This window comes from Bicyclus anynana, chromosome Z (genome assembly GCF_947172395.1).
Source record: "Bicyclus anynana chromosome Z, ilBicAnyn1.1, whole genome shotgun sequence".
Taxonomy (NCBI): Eukaryota; Metazoa; Arthropoda; class Insecta; order Lepidoptera; family Nymphalidae; genus Bicyclus; species Bicyclus anynana.
The window spans coordinates 16510424-16530833 of record NC_069110.1 but is presented as its reverse complement, the minus strand read 5'-3'; the positions used below and the strand labels follow the sequence as shown (position 1 = coordinate 16530833).

Below are 20410 nucleotides of genomic sequence, written 5' to 3'. Positions count from 1 at the left end.
AGAAACTACTGATCCGATTTGAAAAATTCTTTCAGTGTTAGATATCCAATTTATCGAGGAAGGCTATATAGGCTATATTTTATAGGCTGAGAGGAGACTCGAGCTCAACCGTGAGTCGAATATGGGTTGTTGATTATGATAATGATTGTGTTCAATCTTAATCAAATACTATTAGAAAATCCAAGGGAACGAAGAATAAATAAAAATAAATAGATAAAGATTCTGCTACCCGTGCGACGCCGCATCTAATGGTTATTTGATAACTAGCTGACGCCGCGCGGTTTCACCCGCGTGGTTCCCGTTCCCGTACGAATACGGGGATAATATATGGCCTTATAATATATGGCCTAATATATGGCCTTCCTCGATAAATGGGCTATCTAACAGTGAAGGAATTTTTCAAATCGGACCAGTAGTTCCTGAGATTAGCGCGTTCAATCAAACAAACAAACAAACAAACAAACAAACAAACAAACTCTTCAGCTTTATAATATTAGTATAGATAACCCTACAAAGAATCGCTTTGTTACAGTTACTAAACACCGTAAGACATAAAGGCTATCCAGGTCAAAGAGGTATTGTCATCAACTCATCGGTATAGGGTTTCCCCTGGAAGATATTCTTTGAGCTTTCATTGTTAAAGTGTCAGTTGATTTAAAACTCTAGCGGGGTCGGCTAATGGATGGAACAAAGGAGCCAATTTTTTTTTAAAGATAATCAATATTTCTATTCCCCTCCAGCTAGTCAGGGAAAAGTTAGGAATGGAATAGTTCAACAGAGTGGGGATCGAACCACCACCCCTGTGATGAGTGATCACTCTTACCATTGAGCTGTTGACGCTCTAAACCTTTGATACTGTATAGATTTTTTATATATTTATATTATGAGCCTGTCATAACCAGACATATCTCATTTAATGAAGGCGCTTTGACGAAGGAATTTTGTCTTTGTTTGCTCGTACCATAGGTAAATACGGTAGCCAATTATAGAGTTGAAACTGTGGTTAATGCTAATGGTTGTCACGAAGTCAATTGGTCTAGCCATTGGAGACATAATTCTTCGTGATACCTCTTGGAAAATATAAAAAGAATACGTTTTATTTTTAGCATATACAGTTAAAAATGAGGATCTAGACCCTTATAATATGCTACTTTCCATAGCCTCCAAGGTCCAAACTCCAAAATTAGCTGCCGCACTCCTATGGAAAGGGCTGACAAACTTTCAGTGTTCATTAAATAATGCATGTCGCAGGCCCTCGTTTTATTATTTGAAATTAATCCTACTAATATTATCATTGCGCAAGTTTTTATGGATGTTTGTATGAATATTTGTCACTCTTAAACGCCGCAAGTACTAAAACGATTTGAATGAAATTTGGAATGGAAATAGATTTTACTCTGGATTAACACATAGGCTACTTTTCATCCCGGAAAATTTATGGTTCTCAAAGGAAAACACGGACAAAGTCGCGGGCGTCCACAAGTTGCATATGTAAAGCTTAGAACATTCTTTTAACTAACAGATTCACGTAAAGCTGTAGTTATAACCTTACTAGCGCCTTTTGGACATCCTTAATCTGGCTTTGTTGCAAAATCTATTCTTGGACGTCTACTATAACACTACATCCCTACCAAATTTAATCTTTTTATGTCAAGCTGTTTTACGATATTTCGTGATGAGTTGCTTTTGCTTTTATATCTAAAGTTTACAATACTCTGACTAATTGAGCGCCACGTAGGATTAGAACTACGTAACTGAACAAAGTAATCACTAAACCAATGAAGAATAACGCAGCATGCGAATTACTCATGTTGCAACCTGTTGAAGAAAATCAGCTATAATTGCTTACCGGATGCAAACTGCTTGCCTGCAACGGAATCAGCGAGCCATCTAAATATAAAATGAGTTAGGAAGTATGAAGCACTTACGAGAGTTGGCTCGTCCCCGAAGAAGAACGGCTTATCGGAGAGCAGGTCGGAAAGCACACGAAGATCGTTGTTGCCGAAGTCGATGATCTCTTCCTGGCTGTGAACGCCGATGCCGTGAGCCTTCGCTTTTTTCATGCCCTATAAAAACAATTAAAATTAAATTTCATCAACATCACCTGATCGCAGTCAAGATCTAACTTGACAAAGAAAAAGACAAACCAAACAAAAAAATAATTAAAACTCATACATTCACTTCCTAATTACCCTTAATAATGCGGATAACTATAGCATATAAAATTTTAAAATTATTAAAATATTAAACTTATTTAGTAAAGACCGGTCAATAAGCAAACAAAGAACAAAGGCAGGGGCGGAAAAATTTATAAATCCCTCTCGAAAACCGCATCAGCCGATCCATATATAAAACATATTTAAATCTGCAATCATTGCGGCGACTAATAAAAATGAAAAACTAATTGGAAAATTAACTATGTGTACACTAACCATAATGAACGTTCCGCTATCACGGTCCGGGATCAACTAGGTTAGCATCAACAGGTGCCCGGTTATTTAACTATCCGGATGCCAATATGGCGACTGCAGACGCCATGGGGCAAGGGGGGTGAGTGCTGCGCTAGGTAACGCCAACGCTCGCGAGTGCTACGTGGAGGGGGATGCTTCTATCTATAGTTACAAACTATTCATTCCAGACATCGGAAAAGCGAGACACAATGTTCGGAAATGCAATTTAAAATGTATTTTGATATAATATTATGCCATTTTAATTTATTTATTACAAATTACAATTAGATTTCTGTATATTTATAAACACTATATGAGTACACTATTATACACAGCGACTCTGGTTTCGTAAAAAATAGAAATTTATAAACAAAAGATATTATGAACAATGGAAATTTATAAACAGGTACTGTATGAAAATATATTTTTTCCTGTATATACTGTATGAAAACTTTAATGACAAAATGCATAAAAATAGCTGACTTAAGGTTGACAAACTTTGAACAGTGAATGTGTGTAACAGTCATTTCCATTGTCTCGAAAGCAGGCGTGGGTGCGAAACCGTAATCCGCCATCTGTTCAACAAAGCCTAAAACGTTGGGAGATTCGATGGAGCTTACCTTGCGACCAGAGTTGAACTTGTAGCAGAAGTTCAGGATCGGTATCGGCAGACGCGTGTTGAGCGCATTCTGGAGATTCATCTGGTATCCCTTGAGCACGCTCTCGGGATACTTGGCACGCCACCAGAAGATGACCCACGAGAGATGGTTCTCGATCATAGAGATCATAGCGTGAGTCACGACTCGCTGATCGGCCGACAGACCTAGAAAAGGTGGTTTTGAACAACTATGCGTTGCATTAATGCACATGCGCGACGTCCTCCAGGTACCCTAGATACTGCTATCTAGGCGCATATAGGTTTTAGGTCACGCCGGGCATTCACCCAGCCCGGGAGATACCCAGTCAGCTATCACTATTGATTTTTACTTGACCCAGGTCTACCAACATAATTATTATGAGATGCAGTTTCCAGTTCGTCGCATAATTATAATAAGATGCAAGTTTGCAACTATATAAATACAAATTAAATGAGATACAAATAAGTTAGGCTTCGTGCATACATGGATGGATCCATGTAAATGAATTGAATCTGTTAGTTAAGATATAATTCGTTTGGCGAATATATTTCGCGGCCATACCTTTTAAGTATTGGGTCGTATTTAAAAAGATGGTAAATATTCTTTAAAAAACGGATAAGTGCGAGTCGGACTCGTCAACCGAGGGTTTCGTATGTAGGAATTAATTCAGGTCTCGAATCGCGTAGTTTCTGTCGAGCTTTTCCTGAAATTCAGCTTCAAACACTTGCACCTTTTTAAGATTTAATACACATTTTGATTCCCTTGAGAATGTCGAATTAAGTGTTTTTTGTTGAATAAACACCTGTATCGTTTTATAAACGTACTTAAAAGTTCTATTTTTTTACAACCGTTCACAATTGTACATACCGGTTTAATTATGTAGTCAAAGGGCTTAAATTTCAACTTGATAGACAGACAGACAACAAAGTGATCTTATAAAAGCTCCGTTTTTTCCTTTTGATGTACGAAATTCTAAAAATGAAAAAAGAAATAGAAAAGAAAAATTTAATGTTACTAACCAGCATCCAAATCCTTGTTGTATTTCTCAGACAGCTGTTTGATAATGAAGGTGCTGTCGGCGATCTCCTCTCCGTTCAACTCGACGAAGGGAAGCTGTCCCTTCTTGGAACGGAATTTCGCCTTATGGTCGACATTCTAGAACAATAGTAAAGAAAAAATATTTTAATTTTGTATGATCAAAAACAGGAAACAATAATTCTGACGCTTTATCTACAAGTCACAAGAAAGTAAGGGTGCTTTTTCACCAGAGATGAGCTACGCTACAATGCGTATGGATGCGTTTAATATCCACCAATCATATTCATTAGTCCACATAGCTTAGCATTGGTGGAAAGCATCTTTCTCGCGCAGCTACTTTGCGGCGCCGCAACTTTTTAGCACATCTTCCTCGCACAGCAGCATAGCATTGGTACATAATATTCCGAGTGCTATAGTACAAGATAAAACTTTCATCAGATCACCCACTTCAAAGTAACAATTCGCATTGCTTTTCAAATCAAGCGGTAAATAATATGACACTAATTATTGTGTTTAAAAATCATTTTAAAGTTATAGAAATCGCAACACTTGCACGCACGGCGTTTAAAAGTACAAGATCCGGCATCACAGATATACACCCACATTTTTTATATGTAATTTAATTGGGGCAAGAAATAAATTATATAAAATATATACATTGTACATGGGTTGTTGTAACGCTAGTTAAATTGCGGCCAGATAGTATTAAATGATGTATTATTAATATTATTTAATTTATTTAATCTCCTTCCCTCAATAATAATAAAGTCAATAGAACACACCTAAAATAATCGAAAAAGTAAAGGTTGTCTGCTTTCACACTGCAACTGTGGGGTTACCAGATATCAATGGTTAAGTAATGTTACTTATGTACCCTCACAAGTTAGTCGTATATGTCAAATAAAAGCTCATTGAATGCGTTATGCCTATGCGTAATAATAATGTGTTAAATTAAATAGGCAACCTATTTACAATGTGTCACTGAACATTATCTATCATTTATTTCTTATCACTAATGAATAAGATAAGGGTATATATTTCTAATGCCAGATCTTAAACCATAATCACAACCCCGTGCCTCGGAGAGCAAATTAACCGTCGCGCGTCGGTCCCAATCATTATCATTTACAACTGACAATATTTGTTACAGTTAAATGAGCCTTAAACCCGCGAACGCCTATTGAAGAAGCGTGGTAGCTCGCATCTCCTAATCCCGCTCATCGGAGCCCTGGCTTTGTAATGAACCGGGGATAAAACTGATAATGAATATAGAAATATTGGTATCGACTGTTAAGTATGAGGTCTAGAGTTCCAGCTACTTTATTTTTAGTAAAGAATCAAAGTTAACGGGAAATGATGAAAGTTTTATCGTGAGGCCCGATTTCACTTCCAAGTTGGTTTCTATAAACGGTTTTATCTTGAAGATAATTAAAATAGAACTGAAATGAACACTGAGCTTCACATTTAAAAATACTAACAAGAAGCATTAAAAGTTATCGCTTGATAAGCTTATTTTATAATTTTTTATCTGATATAACTTAAAGGAACAATTCATTTATTAATTTAATATTATGTTTAAAGATCAAAAATGTTCTTTTAACTCTACGAGGACTCTACGACGATTTTGATAAAATGTTGTGTTTAGATACGTTTTTACTTCTAGAATTTATTTACATAAATTATTTGTTCAGGAAGCGCAAGAAAACATAAATAAATAAAAGCATTTATAAATTAAGCCTAGCTAGTGTTATGTGTACCTACTGAGATAACTTATGAATATACATTATAATAGAACACATGTAAATACTTTAAGACTACCTACAAAAATAAGAAAAGCTCATAAATACGGCTGACACAAAGACTGTGCTTTAGAAAAGCACAATTTACTCGTATTCACGAAATAGAAGGTACCGGAAAGGAAAAGGAGTAGGACTATCCACTTGTGAGATCCATGTAATACCAAGTCGGTTACTTTATTTAATCCCTACTTAAGGGATTTCCTGTCATGATATATTACGTAATCATAGCTTTATAACTCGTGTGCATACTTGACACCTGGCTAGCAAACAAACACAGTACAAGTACAGTATATTAATGTTAAAAATCTTTTGTGTTTTAAATAGATAGTATACATAATAATAATTAACAATGATATAATATGTATAATTATCTCTTTATCTATCTCGGAGGTATGGGGTATGTCTACATATATAAAAATCAATGCCAGTTTTCGTTGTAATTTTATAACTCAAGAACGAGCTAACTTAACCAAACGTTTAGGCTTTGTTAGGACTATTTAGTAGATGGATATCGCAATATATTTTATAACGTACTAAATTTGATATAAAACACTTTTCATGCATTAAACAGATGGGTGGGATCTTCTCTAATACTATAACGTGCAAAAACACATCATGACTTTGAGCCAATGTGAATGGAGCTTTATGGCAACAGGCGACCTAGCAACAGCCCAGCCTAGACTACGAGCATGCGCAGTTAGCTTGACCTGAGCCCCGGCGTCCGTGACGTACATCGCTAGCTAGGAAACTACCCTGTACAGGCTACTCCAAAAATATCAATCGATTTTCATATAGGAGATGTTTGTGAAATTTCACCAAGCCAAACAAAGAACAAGTGTGGATAGTGTCGATTATTTTCACCTGACATGTATATTCAGACTCTACTTGTACAGATATTTTATATAAGAGAAACGTGACGTTTTTAAAAAAGTAAAAAAAAATTGTTTATAATTTTTGACTAGAGTTTATGTGCGAAGGACCGAAATATCCGAATTAAACAAAATATTGACGTTACGAATTATGAGAGAAATACCTAGATCCCTATAAACTATACTGCTTGATCTACTTAGAGTTGAAATAACATGGGACCGGAAATTCTAATAGGCATGCATACCATAGTTCCCTAAACCCTTTTCCAAAGTCTTTACAAATATCACGTAATAATAAAAAAAAACAGTTTGCATTTTAAGCCTATTAACCTACATTGCAAATGCATAACTCACATTACTTCCCTAAATCTTTATCTTAATGACAAAAGATTCCTAAGTTTTGAGACGTCAATAAGACTTTTGTTTTTTATTTACTTAATGACCCAACAAGGACAAAATAGTATTGAGTTTTATTCCAGATTAAAAACGTATAATTTTTAATAGGAGAAAATATTATATAGAAGCAGCTAAAGATTATGTTTGTCGCCTATTAATACCTTATTGGTTGCATGCGTAAGTGTACTAGTCAATGGGGTGATGTTGTCTAATGGAAATAAGTCAAAGCGAAGCTTGACATCGTCCACTAGTTTAAATATGTACTACGAGTTTCTCGTATACGAGCGAAAACTAAATAATACTAAATTCAATCGAAAATAATCGAAGTAGCTCATACGTTTAGCAAACTGAAGTGACAGTAGGCGGGCCATATTTTTCGCAGTGCAGAAGACCGTTGAGGCAGACGTATTCTGGAGTGGTAACCACTTACCAGCAAGCGCAGTGTAGGACGCCCTTCAGCTGGAGGGCGTCCTACACTGCGCTTTCTGGTCTGCTGGCTAGATGGTTCAAGGACATTAAGAAGGTAGTGGGAAGTGGTTGATGAGGAACGCGGAGGATTTTTCTTTAGGAGTTTTCCGAAAGGCCTATGTCTAGCAGTGGACGGATAAATTAATTTAAAGTAGGAGAGTTTCTCGAATGCTAACCAATAATAAATTATATAAGAAGAGTTTTTCGAATGCGTGCAGTACAGTCTAACCAACAATAATTTCGCTATATGCTAACATATAATAGCTGACCTGGCGAATACTAGTCGCGATTTAATATGGGGGGAAGGGGGATATCGTATATAAATGCCACCTCTCGAATGCATAGGTGCATCCAACAGGTTGTCATGACGATGAAATCGGTAGGGGGGATTCGGTTTGCCCGGGGAGATGAGCAGGTCATGACCGGGCAACGTACAGACACATCGGGCGGGGTAGGCGGGGTTGGCGGGGCAGGGGGTTGAAGCCGCGTGGTCAACCGTTATATTATTATTGGATAAATTGTTTATTTATTTATATTTAAAAAAAATACTTAAGGATAGAAGTAGGGAATGAGTCAAAGTGAAGCTGACCGGGTCCGTTATTCAGTCAAAGTAGATACCTAAATATATTAATATTAAAAAAACCGCAACCATAAATTATTATCAAGATCTTATTTATACTCGTAAGCCTTGATGAATTATGGAAATTATAAATTATTGACTGATAATCGTTTATAACCGTCGAGTATTAGGCAATGTAGAATACTTTGTTAAGTCAAAATTAAACTAAACTTGACACGTACCTGTTGTACAAAAAAGCTTTCGAAATTACTTATTAAAATACTCGAAAAATAACATAATTTAGAATAAACCACTTCAGTCAAATTCGGTCGGTAACACTAAATTACCTCCGCTTCACACATACATGCATCGCAATCGAAATATGTATTTGTGTGCGCGGTTGAACTCGGCTCGTTACCATGGTGACGGGAGAGCGAGCTCCAGAATCTGGGCGGGGAACTGGCGGCTGCCGGTAGCTGTATTGATTTCGTAGAGTTCACCGGCCGAACCACCCCGGCCTCCCTTTAACCTCACACCACGTTATCACCCAGAGACGTCCCAACTCCCAACTACGTACAGCTGCCATTGTATAAGTACTGAAGCTACCAAAAAAAAGTACGATAACTGAATGGCCGGTTAGTGATATAACCGATAACAACTTGGGCATTCAAACAGGATGTGGATTTGAAGATTAAAATGTTCGACTCTAATGTACTACTTTATTTTTTCATTATTTATTAGTAATTAGGATATCTGGAAGATACAAATCGAATTCGCAAAAAATAGGCCACTGGTTACGTCATTAATTAATAATAAAATAAAAATTAAAGTAATTAAATATGTGAACAAGAACTAAATATAATATTTAGGACAATACACATTGACATCTTGTACCATGATTTCTAATATATTACATAGGTACGTTGTGCTCAAAGATCGAAAACGCTCAGTGATCACAACGCGTTGTGGTCATAGTAAAACATCCACATGGTGAAATTCGTGTTATGGCTCTAATGAAAACGCGCGCGACGCGTTGTGGCAATCACAGAAAGACCAAATAGCGAAATTCGTGTCGTGACCAAAATGTTATTTGATCTAAATTTCGCCATGTGGGTGTTTTACTGTGACCATTTATTTGGGATAAGAAATAAATGATAGATAGTAGAGTAGAGTAGAGTAGAGTACATAGTACGGTGAGGTGTATAGTACCAGGTGTTATTTCAAATCACTGATCCCCAACCATAATTGTAGGTCAGTAGGCACATTAACTTTTTGTTGTATAGAATTTTACTCATTATAATATACAATTAGAATGCCACTGTTATGAGAAAAAATATTAGTTTTAAGACTCCTTTTAGTTTTTGCCATAATAGTTGTATTAATTTCGAAAATTGTAATTTTGGTTCAACTGACTTGCTGAGACCTACATCAATACTAAAATTTCAAAACATATTTACCTATATTTATCCATTAACTTTAAGCTTGGCTCTGGTTAAACAGACCCATCTTATATCTTAGAATTGGATATTATAACGGTTTCACATCCGAATATGATAACGGGTCTGTCAGAAAATATATTATTTTATCTGCTCCTTACTTATTAAAGACACAAAACTCAATCTTATTGACACAATATCAAGGTACTATTTCCACTAAATAACTATAATATTAAATATGTTACTGATATAATTAATTAATGATCATTAGATGTCACTATGCATAACTTAAAGCACCTGATATTTTCATAGAGAATAAGCGATTCTTTTTTTAGCTTTTCATCAGGAAGTAACAAAACAAATATTAAATTATTCAAATTGATCAAGCCGTTGTCCAGAGACAGACGAATAGAATTCCTCTGGAATAAAAGAAGAAGGCTAACATACCTAATCTTATTTTATATACATATATTATTTAATTTTAAACTTGTTAGGGTTCCATAGTCCACAAGGAACCCTTATAGTTTTAGAGCCATATCAGTCTGTCATTCACGGTTTAGCGCAAAGATATTTCTAGAAGCTTTCTAGTAGTAATACTACTAGTAGTAATACTACTAGAAAACTGCTATAAATATTACTACTAAAAAATTAGGATGTAGGAGTATGAAACATGAAAAATATCAACAAAGTCGTAAAATATTTTTTTTAGATGTAAAGTAGGGATACATTTTTTTCATTAGTTTATATCATAGTGTAAGGTATCGTTGGATAGGTCTTTTATAAATATTGTGGGTCTGCAAAATACTGTTTTTCGATTTAGGGAACCGTTAATATATTTTGTTGCGATTAATATTAGAGTCAAGTACCCTTCGATCAGCTAAACAGATGTTTATGAATACGTAAAAAAATCACGGAAGTAGGTTAAATAATGAAATTGCAAGGAAAACAATAGTAGCTAAGTAGCAATTGCTAAAGTTACAGTTGACCAATATATAATCGAAATGGGAACTCGAAAATTGCATAGTAAATCCGTTGTTAATTAAAAAAAATAAGTTTTTAGTAAGATAATTCAGAGTCTGTAAAAACTATAAAGCTGAAATTTGGCATGTTTAATATATTACCACATCAAAAAAAAAAAATTTTGGGGTTTCTTCCCCACATGTAAAAAGGTTGATTTTTTTTCAACTTTCCCATATATTTTTTGCATTATAAGGGTTTCGAGTGCTCATTCTATCTACGGAACCCTACATAACGCGCGACCCGACGCGCTCTTGGCCGGTTTATTTATTCTTTTAAGTATAACATGATCAACAATCTTAAGTAGATACTAAAGTAATCATATTTTATTCAAAGATTCTCTTTTGAATATTCTATTTTAAAATCGCCGGTTGTTATTTTATTATTTGCATTTTCCAGATAAGCCGAACAAAGGAACCTCCTTTGCTATGAGCCTTGTTGTTTTTCCGAGAAGACTATTCTCGGAAAAACAAGGTTTATTGGAAAAAGCTCGCTAATAAAATCCAGAACCACACTGATTTTAAGAGTAATGTAATATTAGCTGTCTCACGTTTTCACCCGCTTTCTGTGGGAAATAAGGGGATAAAATATATGACCTAAAACACTCACAAATAACGTGGTTTTCTATTGGTAATTTCAAAAACTTTCAAAATCGGTTCAGTATATTCAGAGATTACCAACTACAACGTCACAAACTTTATAATATTAAGCATAGTTTTAATGATTTTTGTTAGTTTAAGGAAATGGTTTCTCGGGACAAAAAGTAATACAAACATGATAATGCAACGCGTTCTATCTTTCGCCAATTATCATAGTCACGCGAGCTAACCTGGTAGTGAACGTATCAACTTGAAATTCCGCAAGTGGTAGGCCAATGCCTGAGATTAGCATATCTTACAAACGGAGCTTCCTGAATCATAAACAGGTTCCCGGGGGAGACGATTACTGTATTACGTAGGTACAGTTATACGATTTAAATGATCAAAGAGTATCCGACGTTTGTTTATAGGTACTTCTTCTTCTGCTAGTGCCATCTCTTATCGGAGACTAGCAATCATTAAGGCTATATTTAACTTTATTCACTGCTGCCCGACACATTGATTGCCTTTTCACTAATTTGGTCTTTATTAGCAACCTTGTAAAATAAAAATCGGGGAATGTCACCTACCTACTATATGATATCCACGAAGGGTTGTCAGTAGGCCCCTACCCTACCCTACTCTGACCCAAACCTACCCATACCCTACCCTACTTCTGAATTCATTTGTTACAAAAAATGTGATAAATGACAACCGATTTTGTCCAAACTTCACATAAGCCATCTACTAAATAGTCAGAACAAAGCCTAAAAATTTGGTTTGGATAGGTGAGCCCGTTCTTGAGTTCTGAAATTACAACGAAAAGTGGCATTGATTTTTATACCTGTAAATAATTTCTCTTGGAAAAATTATAAACAACATAAAAAGACATTTACGCATTCGTTAACCAATAGAATAAATCTTAGAAATTGTTTTCGGAAATTGAAACTTTAATTTACACAAAATAAATTTATGAACGCACTCGTAAAAATCATGTGTCAGTATTTCTGAACGCACGTATAAATGTCAATCATTACAAACAGTATTTGACAGGATGGACAACAAATGTTTGACAGCTACTAAACAAAGTAACATTTTATGGAAAATTATTCTCTTTCATAATTATTTATTCGTCGAGTTTTCATTATTTTTATGATGTATTCTGCTATTCTTGGCAAAGACAAAGCCAACGAATCAAAATCGATGAAAATCGGTCCAGCAGATGTCGAGTTATAAGGGTTGTAACAAACCCGACTTTCTTTTATATATATAAGATATCCATTAAATAGTGGGGAAATACTGTTATTTTTGAGATTTCTAATGTGATGTCGTAAATAATTACATTTTTTCCGCAAACGCAGGCTGAACCCTACGAGATTTTCAAAATAATGTACTATGTTTTTAATGTACACATTGAAAAGGTCTACAGAAAACACCGCGATGGTCTATGTCTATCTCTTATGGATATCCCACAGTAAATAACATTTTTATGTCATTTACTTTTTACGACAAACAATGGCTAATTTTCGAAGTAATGTTAACCAATACAGCATTACCTTATCCAATTAAATACCTTAAATACATTGTTGATTTAATATAGATCTAAGTGACCCTTTACAGCATATGATTTAAATTAATATTTTCGGAGATATTTCATATTTTAAAATTGCGGGACGGGAGCGGGAGCGTGATTATGAATAGCGCGTTAGTATCACCATTGCACCCGAGCGAAGCCGGGGCGGGTCGCTAGTTTTGTTTATATAACGAAGGGTTTATATAAGCAAAACTAACGACCCGCTTATAATTAATAATTTCATTGTCAAATTATTACAACATCATAAGTAGTAAGAAGAATTTGAAACAATAACATTTATGCTTTGTAATGCAGGTACCTACAACAATGAATTTAAAAGAATGTTTCTTGGTATTATAAATGATTAAACAGTTTCTATTGAAATGAATTCAAAAAATGTTAACTCTGCAAACCTTCTTTTTTAATTTCAAATAACAAGAATTAATAAATGAGATACCGTAACACATTTTCAATTATATAATCGACTAGAAGACGCTCCGCAGTTTACCCGTTTCCCAACCCTATGGGAAATATAATGACACTAACAAATAACGTAACTTCTATTACTCGTAGTAAAAGAATTTTCTAAAACGGTTCAGTAGATTACCTCCACTTTCCTATAACCACACAAGCTCTCAAACTTTACCTTATTACGAAATTAATTACTACATATTTATACGGTTTATTGCACAGACAAGATTCAAAAACATTCAACAAAATGCACAATAGGCGGTCTGAAGGCTAACAAGCGATATCTATCAGGGAACTTATTTAAGAAACTAATATAAATAATAAAACATAGGGTACATCTGTACACCCTACAGATGTAATCGATAAAGGGAAATAAAATCCAGCAATAACATAAGAAAAAAACGAAAATAGTTAAATATGTACATATTTAAATAAAATATACATATACATATATTTATTAGTATGTATATGTTTTTTAATATAGTAAATAATGTATGTGTCATCAAAATTGTTTTGTTCCATCGTTTAAAATTGTTTTGTTCCATAATTGATTAGAATGTAGTATGAAAAGATTACATTCATAGATAGAAAAAAATATTATATTGAAATCTAGAATTGTAGCATAGAGATGTTTTAATAACTGTACCCGGGATTAATGCAACACATTTCTCGAGCGGTAAAAGAATTTTAAATGCTCGGACGCCCAAACCGGTATTTGAGGACAACTATAAACGGGATGTTAAAAACAAGCCTTTTTAAAATTCTCTATAATACGACCGCCGAACAATAACGCTGAGCAATTTATACATACGCTACAGTTATTATTATTATTATTACATACATATTAACAAATTTTCAAAAGTTTACTTTTTTAAGATAGTATTTATTTAACTTCACGCTACGTAAGTAGGGAAGATATAGAATTATAGATATTACCCATTTTTGAAAATCGAGTTCAAGTCATATCTCGACGTATTGAAGTCAACTAACCCGACTATTGTATATGTTTGTCTATGTAAGTATGTAACCCTCTCATAACTTCGGAACGACTTAATTAGGATACATTTAAAAGAGTTTTACTAAATTTTTGTTTTCTTAAAACATTTCATTCCAGTTCGATTTCAAAAAACTGTTTTTTTTTTTCAAGAAATTTGAAATGTTGCAGGTCTAACATTAAATCAACTCCTACAACCTCACAATCTCACATACTTTACCTCTTTTAAATATTATTATCTATGAAAATTCGTTGCAAAATGTATATACGATTTGACCTTAACTCAAATTGGACCAATCGTGAAAGAGGTCAATTGGGCGATAAGACAATTGGATACACTGTACTTAAACGTTCAACTTTCATCAGATACTCAGTGTAACAAGTACTTTATTTTATGAAAAATTTTAAGATTCTAAAACCGTTTTTATTAGAAAAGTTTTCAAGCATCGTATACATCTTCCTGTGAAAGTTCCATTATCAATATCAAATTATGAAATCAGTTTAGCCGTTGCAGAAATTAGCCAGAAATTGAAAAAAAAAAATTGTGTCTGTTATAGTCTTATTATTCTTAGCACTTGGGAAATCACTTCATTTTGAACACACACAGATTCATTTTGAAATCACAGATAGACACTACTAGAGGTAAGATAGACGTAGGGTAGGTAAGGAAAGCTAGGGGAGGAGAAGCTTGAAGTTTATTATATATTGAATGGTGTCTTTATTTCTTACTTGTTGAATTTCTCTTCATCTATTAAACGTTTATTAAACGTCTGTTCGCCGTGACCCTACCAGAATTTTGGAAAGCAGATACCCAATAAGAGGTGTAAGAAAATAATGATTATTATTGCTACAACGTTCTCGCACCAACTTAGACATTAAAAAAAATATACATCTATCTATTCTAACATTATAGAGATGAAGTTTATAGTATACTCGTTGTAGGAGGTTAATCTCTGTAACTATTGTATCGATTATGAAAATTCTTTTACCACTAGAAAGCTTATTTAAGAGTGTCATAGGCTATATCTTATCCCAGTTATCTCACGGGAACGGGTGAAACCACGGGTCGTTTTCAACTAAACAAATAGTTAAAATAAAAAAAAACGAACAATAATTAAAACTCTATTTAACCCGTACCTGTAAAAAACCATACTCGTAAGTCACTTCATGCTATATAAAAGCGTTTAAGGCTTTATATTATAACTGAAGCGTTTTATTGTTAACTTTTCATGTTAGTTGGGAATTTAAGTCGACCCAGTTCCCGAAGCATAGGATTTTAACAGAGGGTCCTCTTAAACTGCCGGTATATAAAAGCCATATTATGTTTGCTTCAAACACGAGGGTGTTTTAACTTCAGCAATGCTGCGGATGAATTACTACGAGTAAGTACTATCAGCATTTCCAAAAAAATGGGTGCTCGGGAGAATTTCCCATATACTTAAAGGGCTATTAATTCAAAAATGTCAAAGGAACATATGTTCTAAAATGAATAGTTTTGCAGTATAAAATATTTCTTTTGTAAATAGATCTTAAATTATGTCCCTTATATCCTAATATTATGTTTAGCAAAACTCATACATTGATTAATATCATGAAGTATTAAAATGAAAAATTGTCACGACTCAAAAAAATATGATTATTTTTTTCCAATCTAGTAATGATAATGATCAATTTAAGACCATTTAAAAAAGTGACAACTAGCCTATTACACGATCTCATTACAGTTCGTTTCATGTAGGATGGTGCGGGTGACAGTTCGTTTCACTCTTGAAAGTTTGCCGCGATTCACGATAATAGTACGTATTATGAACGTAATACAAGCGACTGTCACCACTATATATTTTTCTTGATAACCGGTTCGAACAGTAAATGATCCATTACATTACTTTGTATCATACTATATTATTTAAGTAGTGTTAATAAATAAGTTCATTGTATTAAGTCAGTAACAGTTTAATCTCGTGTTATCGTACGGCGAGCTTGACCTTACAGAGATCTATCTGTGTTCAGTGTTTTGACCATTTTGAATTATTTTATATTGACTTAATTTAAACGTGTCACGAAAACTGATAACTATGGCATGAACGCTGGGAAGTCTACAAGAATAATAGTGAGTTTCATTAAAAAACAAAAAGCCCACTATAAATCCTACAAACTATAAAAAAATACTCGGTCGATTGATCTAACCCTTGATATCCCAAAGCCACCTCTGGCCAAACTCTATGGCCGACCATCCGATGAGCCGATTTTGCAAATACTTTTATCAATAGAAAGCCACTTTATTTGCAAATGTTTTAGGCTATTTATTATCCCCGTATGCTTTCGGGAATATGAGCTATGCGTGTGAAACCGCGAAGCGACGGCTAATAAATAAATATTATGTTAAAACATGAAAGCATTTTTGTATTTTTTTGCCTCTCGGTTAATAGATTTCTTCAAAGTTAGAAAGCTAGTCGGGCGAAGGAGCAAATCTGGCGACGCGCAAGTTTAATAGCCGCTACTTATACACCTAGGGACAGATAGCGGCTCAGACATGATTATTGTCCCGGGCGCACCCCGGCGGGGCTGGAGCGATGCCGCGCGTTGGGCGGGGTTGGTCGATGGCCGCTGGGGTCGCGCAAGCGCCCCAGTCAGGTCGAAGCCCTCCCGGTTGCCGACCCCCGTCTATGCGCTCACGTATAATTACTCGCTCGTCTATAACTTGACACTATACGTTTATTGCCTTCCTATCCAGAAAAGATAAATAGACACCCACGTAAAAATGATTGCTGTCCCCCGGTATCGGTGGATATGTTTTCACTATAAATTAACTCCTTGGACACAATGAACAAAAAAGACAGTAATTATTGGCTGTCATCCGCTCAATTATACCAATACTTCCATTTACAATTATCACTTTTTAGTAGGTACATTAAAAATTGTATTGTAGTGGGGGCATAAAATGTCGCGGACTATGTAGGCAGTGCTTAAGCCCTCATATTCATAAACATGGAATAAATTTGAACCTTAATTTCCTTCAAAGTAAAGTGAGCTTTACATATACACTAGTGATTAGGTTCACTTTACTTTGCAGAAAATTGAGGTTTAAATCGTAATCCATGTTTATAAATAAGGCCGTATATATACCGTGTAACCTGCATACGATTATTTAGCTGAGTGAGGTATGCTTATTTAATTTTATAATAATTAATAATTAATGTTCTTTACCGAAAATTAATTAAAAATGTTCAACAGAACATGTTTTAAAATTAATAATTTCGGAGTAAATAATATTCCTTTTGTACATAGATCTTAAAATCCCTTACACGCATTTTTATAATTATGACGTAGCCAAACATAAAAAATTATAATGCAATAGATAAACACGTGTGCTACTTGGATAGTCGGAATTATTTGTATGAAAACATAGGAAGTTTTTATTTTTAGTTAAAAAAAATATTAGTTAATCCTCCTAAGTAAGCTAAACATCAATAAGTAGACTCGTCAACACGAGAAGTTATGGGAAATACCCCCGAGCCTCCTCCTTTCAATAATAGGGAATGATTCTGTATGTCAAAACAATTTAAGGGTGTGGAATCAACTCGTAAACAAGCTACCTCTTTCCTTTAAAAATTTTATTTCAAAGGATTCCATTTGAAGCATGATATATTAAGAAATTAAATATCACGTGTCTCAATCGGTGAAGGAAAACATCGTGAGGAAACCTGCATACCAGAGAATTATCTTAATTCTCTGCGTGTGTGAAGTCTGCCAATCCGCATTGGGCCAGCGTGGTGGACTATTGGCCTAACCTATCTCAATCTGAGAGGAGACTCGAGCTCAGCAGTGAGCCGAATATGGGTTGATGACGAATAGCGTGGGAATTATGAGGAAATTAACCAGCTGTGAAGGAAATTTGAATACTTTAGTACTAGACATTAGACAATCGATTTAATTTGCTCGCAGTTCAAAACAGCTGTTGACCTTCCCTTATAAGCAACTTAATAGATTATATTCAGGTATACTCGTATATAAGTAGTAATCAGGTAGAATATAATTTAAGTAGGTCCTGCTTAAATATTCTAGCAAATAATTTATAGGAAGATTTTCAAAGTTTAAAGTGACTTTTGAATACAACTTTCTTTTGCATGTGTGATAAATCAATTTACCAAGTTCACCTGTACAATAAAGAGATAACTGGATAATCTAAATTTGATTCTAAATGTGTTTATAAAGGCGAAAGGTAACTCATCACGAAATCTCGAAAAACGCTTGACGTACAAAAAAGTAATTTGGCAGAGAGGTAGTTTCTAGTTAATAAACGTCCGCTAAGAACGGATTTTGCGAATGTTATGTTTGACAGCTGAAATGGGATATGTATTAGTTTATTTTATAACATCTGTTTAGCTTTAATGTGTATATCTTTTTTTTTTGTGTTATTAGTGTGTAATTAGTCGTATGTATGTATTTTATTCATATTTTTTGTACAATATTTTACAATAATATTTTCCTAAATTTAAGGTTACCTGGAAAAGATCGCTGTGAAGCGCTAAGGGCGCCATTTTATATCCTAATTCTCATTTGTTTGTTTCCTTGTTTTGTGTATAAATGTCTTAAAAACATGGTCATGTATCTACAATGCGGTAACTAATTGGAATGCTGATATAATTTAAGCTCAGAATTCTAAAGAGTTCAGAATTCTAAAGAGATTATACGCGGGCGAATTCACAGGAGTTTGCTATTTTATATATATATACGCAAACGATCGAACCAGTACAATGTATCCGATACAAATCAATCGCGAATCACTCCCAAGTATGCGCCCGCATACAGAAACACAGACAAGCCGTTGACCTTACAATCAACAGACCAACAATGAGGCCCTGTTGCCTGCTTTAACGTAACATCACTAATTACATAGATACCGTGCTACTATACTCGCCACTAATAACTGAATCGGAGTTAACTTTACCAGCGGACGGTGGCGATAAGTGTAAACAAGGCTTCACAATGCGTTGCTGTTACTTAAACACATTCTTTCGGGGAAACATTGAGCATTAGCAAGTTGATACCAACCTATCTACCTATCTCAATATGACTTTACAGTAAAATATTATATCTTTATGAATTCGTCTGTGACGGTTTAAACTTTAAAGTATAATGCACAGTTGTTTTAAACAACCTATATCAAAATGTCTAGTAAACGAAATAATGGAAAACAGATGAAGCGATAGGAAGATGATTTTAAGAAAATAGGAGGTCCAGAATGGATGCGAATAGCAAAAGACAGAAATACGTGGAAAATATTAGAGGAGGCCTTTGTCTGTACAAGACAAGCTGTTTGAAAGGGAGATCAATCGGATGGAAAATTACTATTTTAGGTAGTTGTTAACCCTACATTTTATTTACTTTCCAAGTACTTACTTGTATGTAAAGATAAAAACGGCAACAAAGGCTTATTTTATTTTATATATCAAAATGTAAGAACTTAGTTAATTAAGAAAACGTATTTTGCAACTTTCTTAGAATGAGAGCCGCTTTTTAAGAACGCTAAAAGTTTATCAGCCTTTGCTACCATACCATAGATAACAAGTTAGTATACCTAATACCATAGACACTAATAGTCTATTATGAATTCTGAACCGTGGTGGCTTTGAGAAGGTAGCAAGTTCAAAGGGTCCAGAATTCCAGATTCTCAGTTGTTCTTGTACACAAACGCGAGAATCGATTTTGTTTAATACTATCCTATCAAAACATAATGTGAAAATGGGAGCCAATTTCAATATTACAAATGTATCTCGTAGATTGTAATAAATACTAGCGGGCCCGGTCAAGCTTGGCTTTGACTTTTATACACTTCTTTCCTAGGTTTACCCTACCCTTATAGGGGTATAATAAATAACAGATTTTAGACGATTCTCAGACCTACCCAATATACACACAGCAGTACATCAATAAACAAGCGTCAATAGTGGACTAAACATAAAAACCCCAGAATAAATAAGACGATGTCATATTGAGAACATTTTGTCTTTTAAGTTTTAATCGGTCCAAAATCTACAGCGTCCTGATTCCTTCAAGTCCCAGTACAAAGAATTACATATTAATGTTGAACCTTTTGTTCACTTAAGCAATAACTCTATTC

The 20410-nt window shown here is 34.5% G+C and overlaps 1 protein-coding gene across 1 annotated transcript in view; it reads right to left on the bottom strand.

The window, feature by feature from the left end:
- The window catches only part of LOC112046338 (failed axon connections), a 60284-nt gene that overhangs the window by 11344 nt on the left and 28530 nt on the right, over positions 1–20410 (bottom strand). The window contains exons 2-4 of the mRNA XM_024082957.2: positions 4108–4243; positions 3071–3273; positions 1929–2066 (exon numbers count right to left, since the gene is read on the bottom strand). Of these exons, the coding sequence (XP_023938725.1) occupies positions 1929–2066; positions 3071–3273; positions 4108–4243 (477 nt within the window). The remainder of the gene's footprint in view (positions 1–1928; positions 2067–3070; positions 3274–4107; positions 4244–20410) is intronic.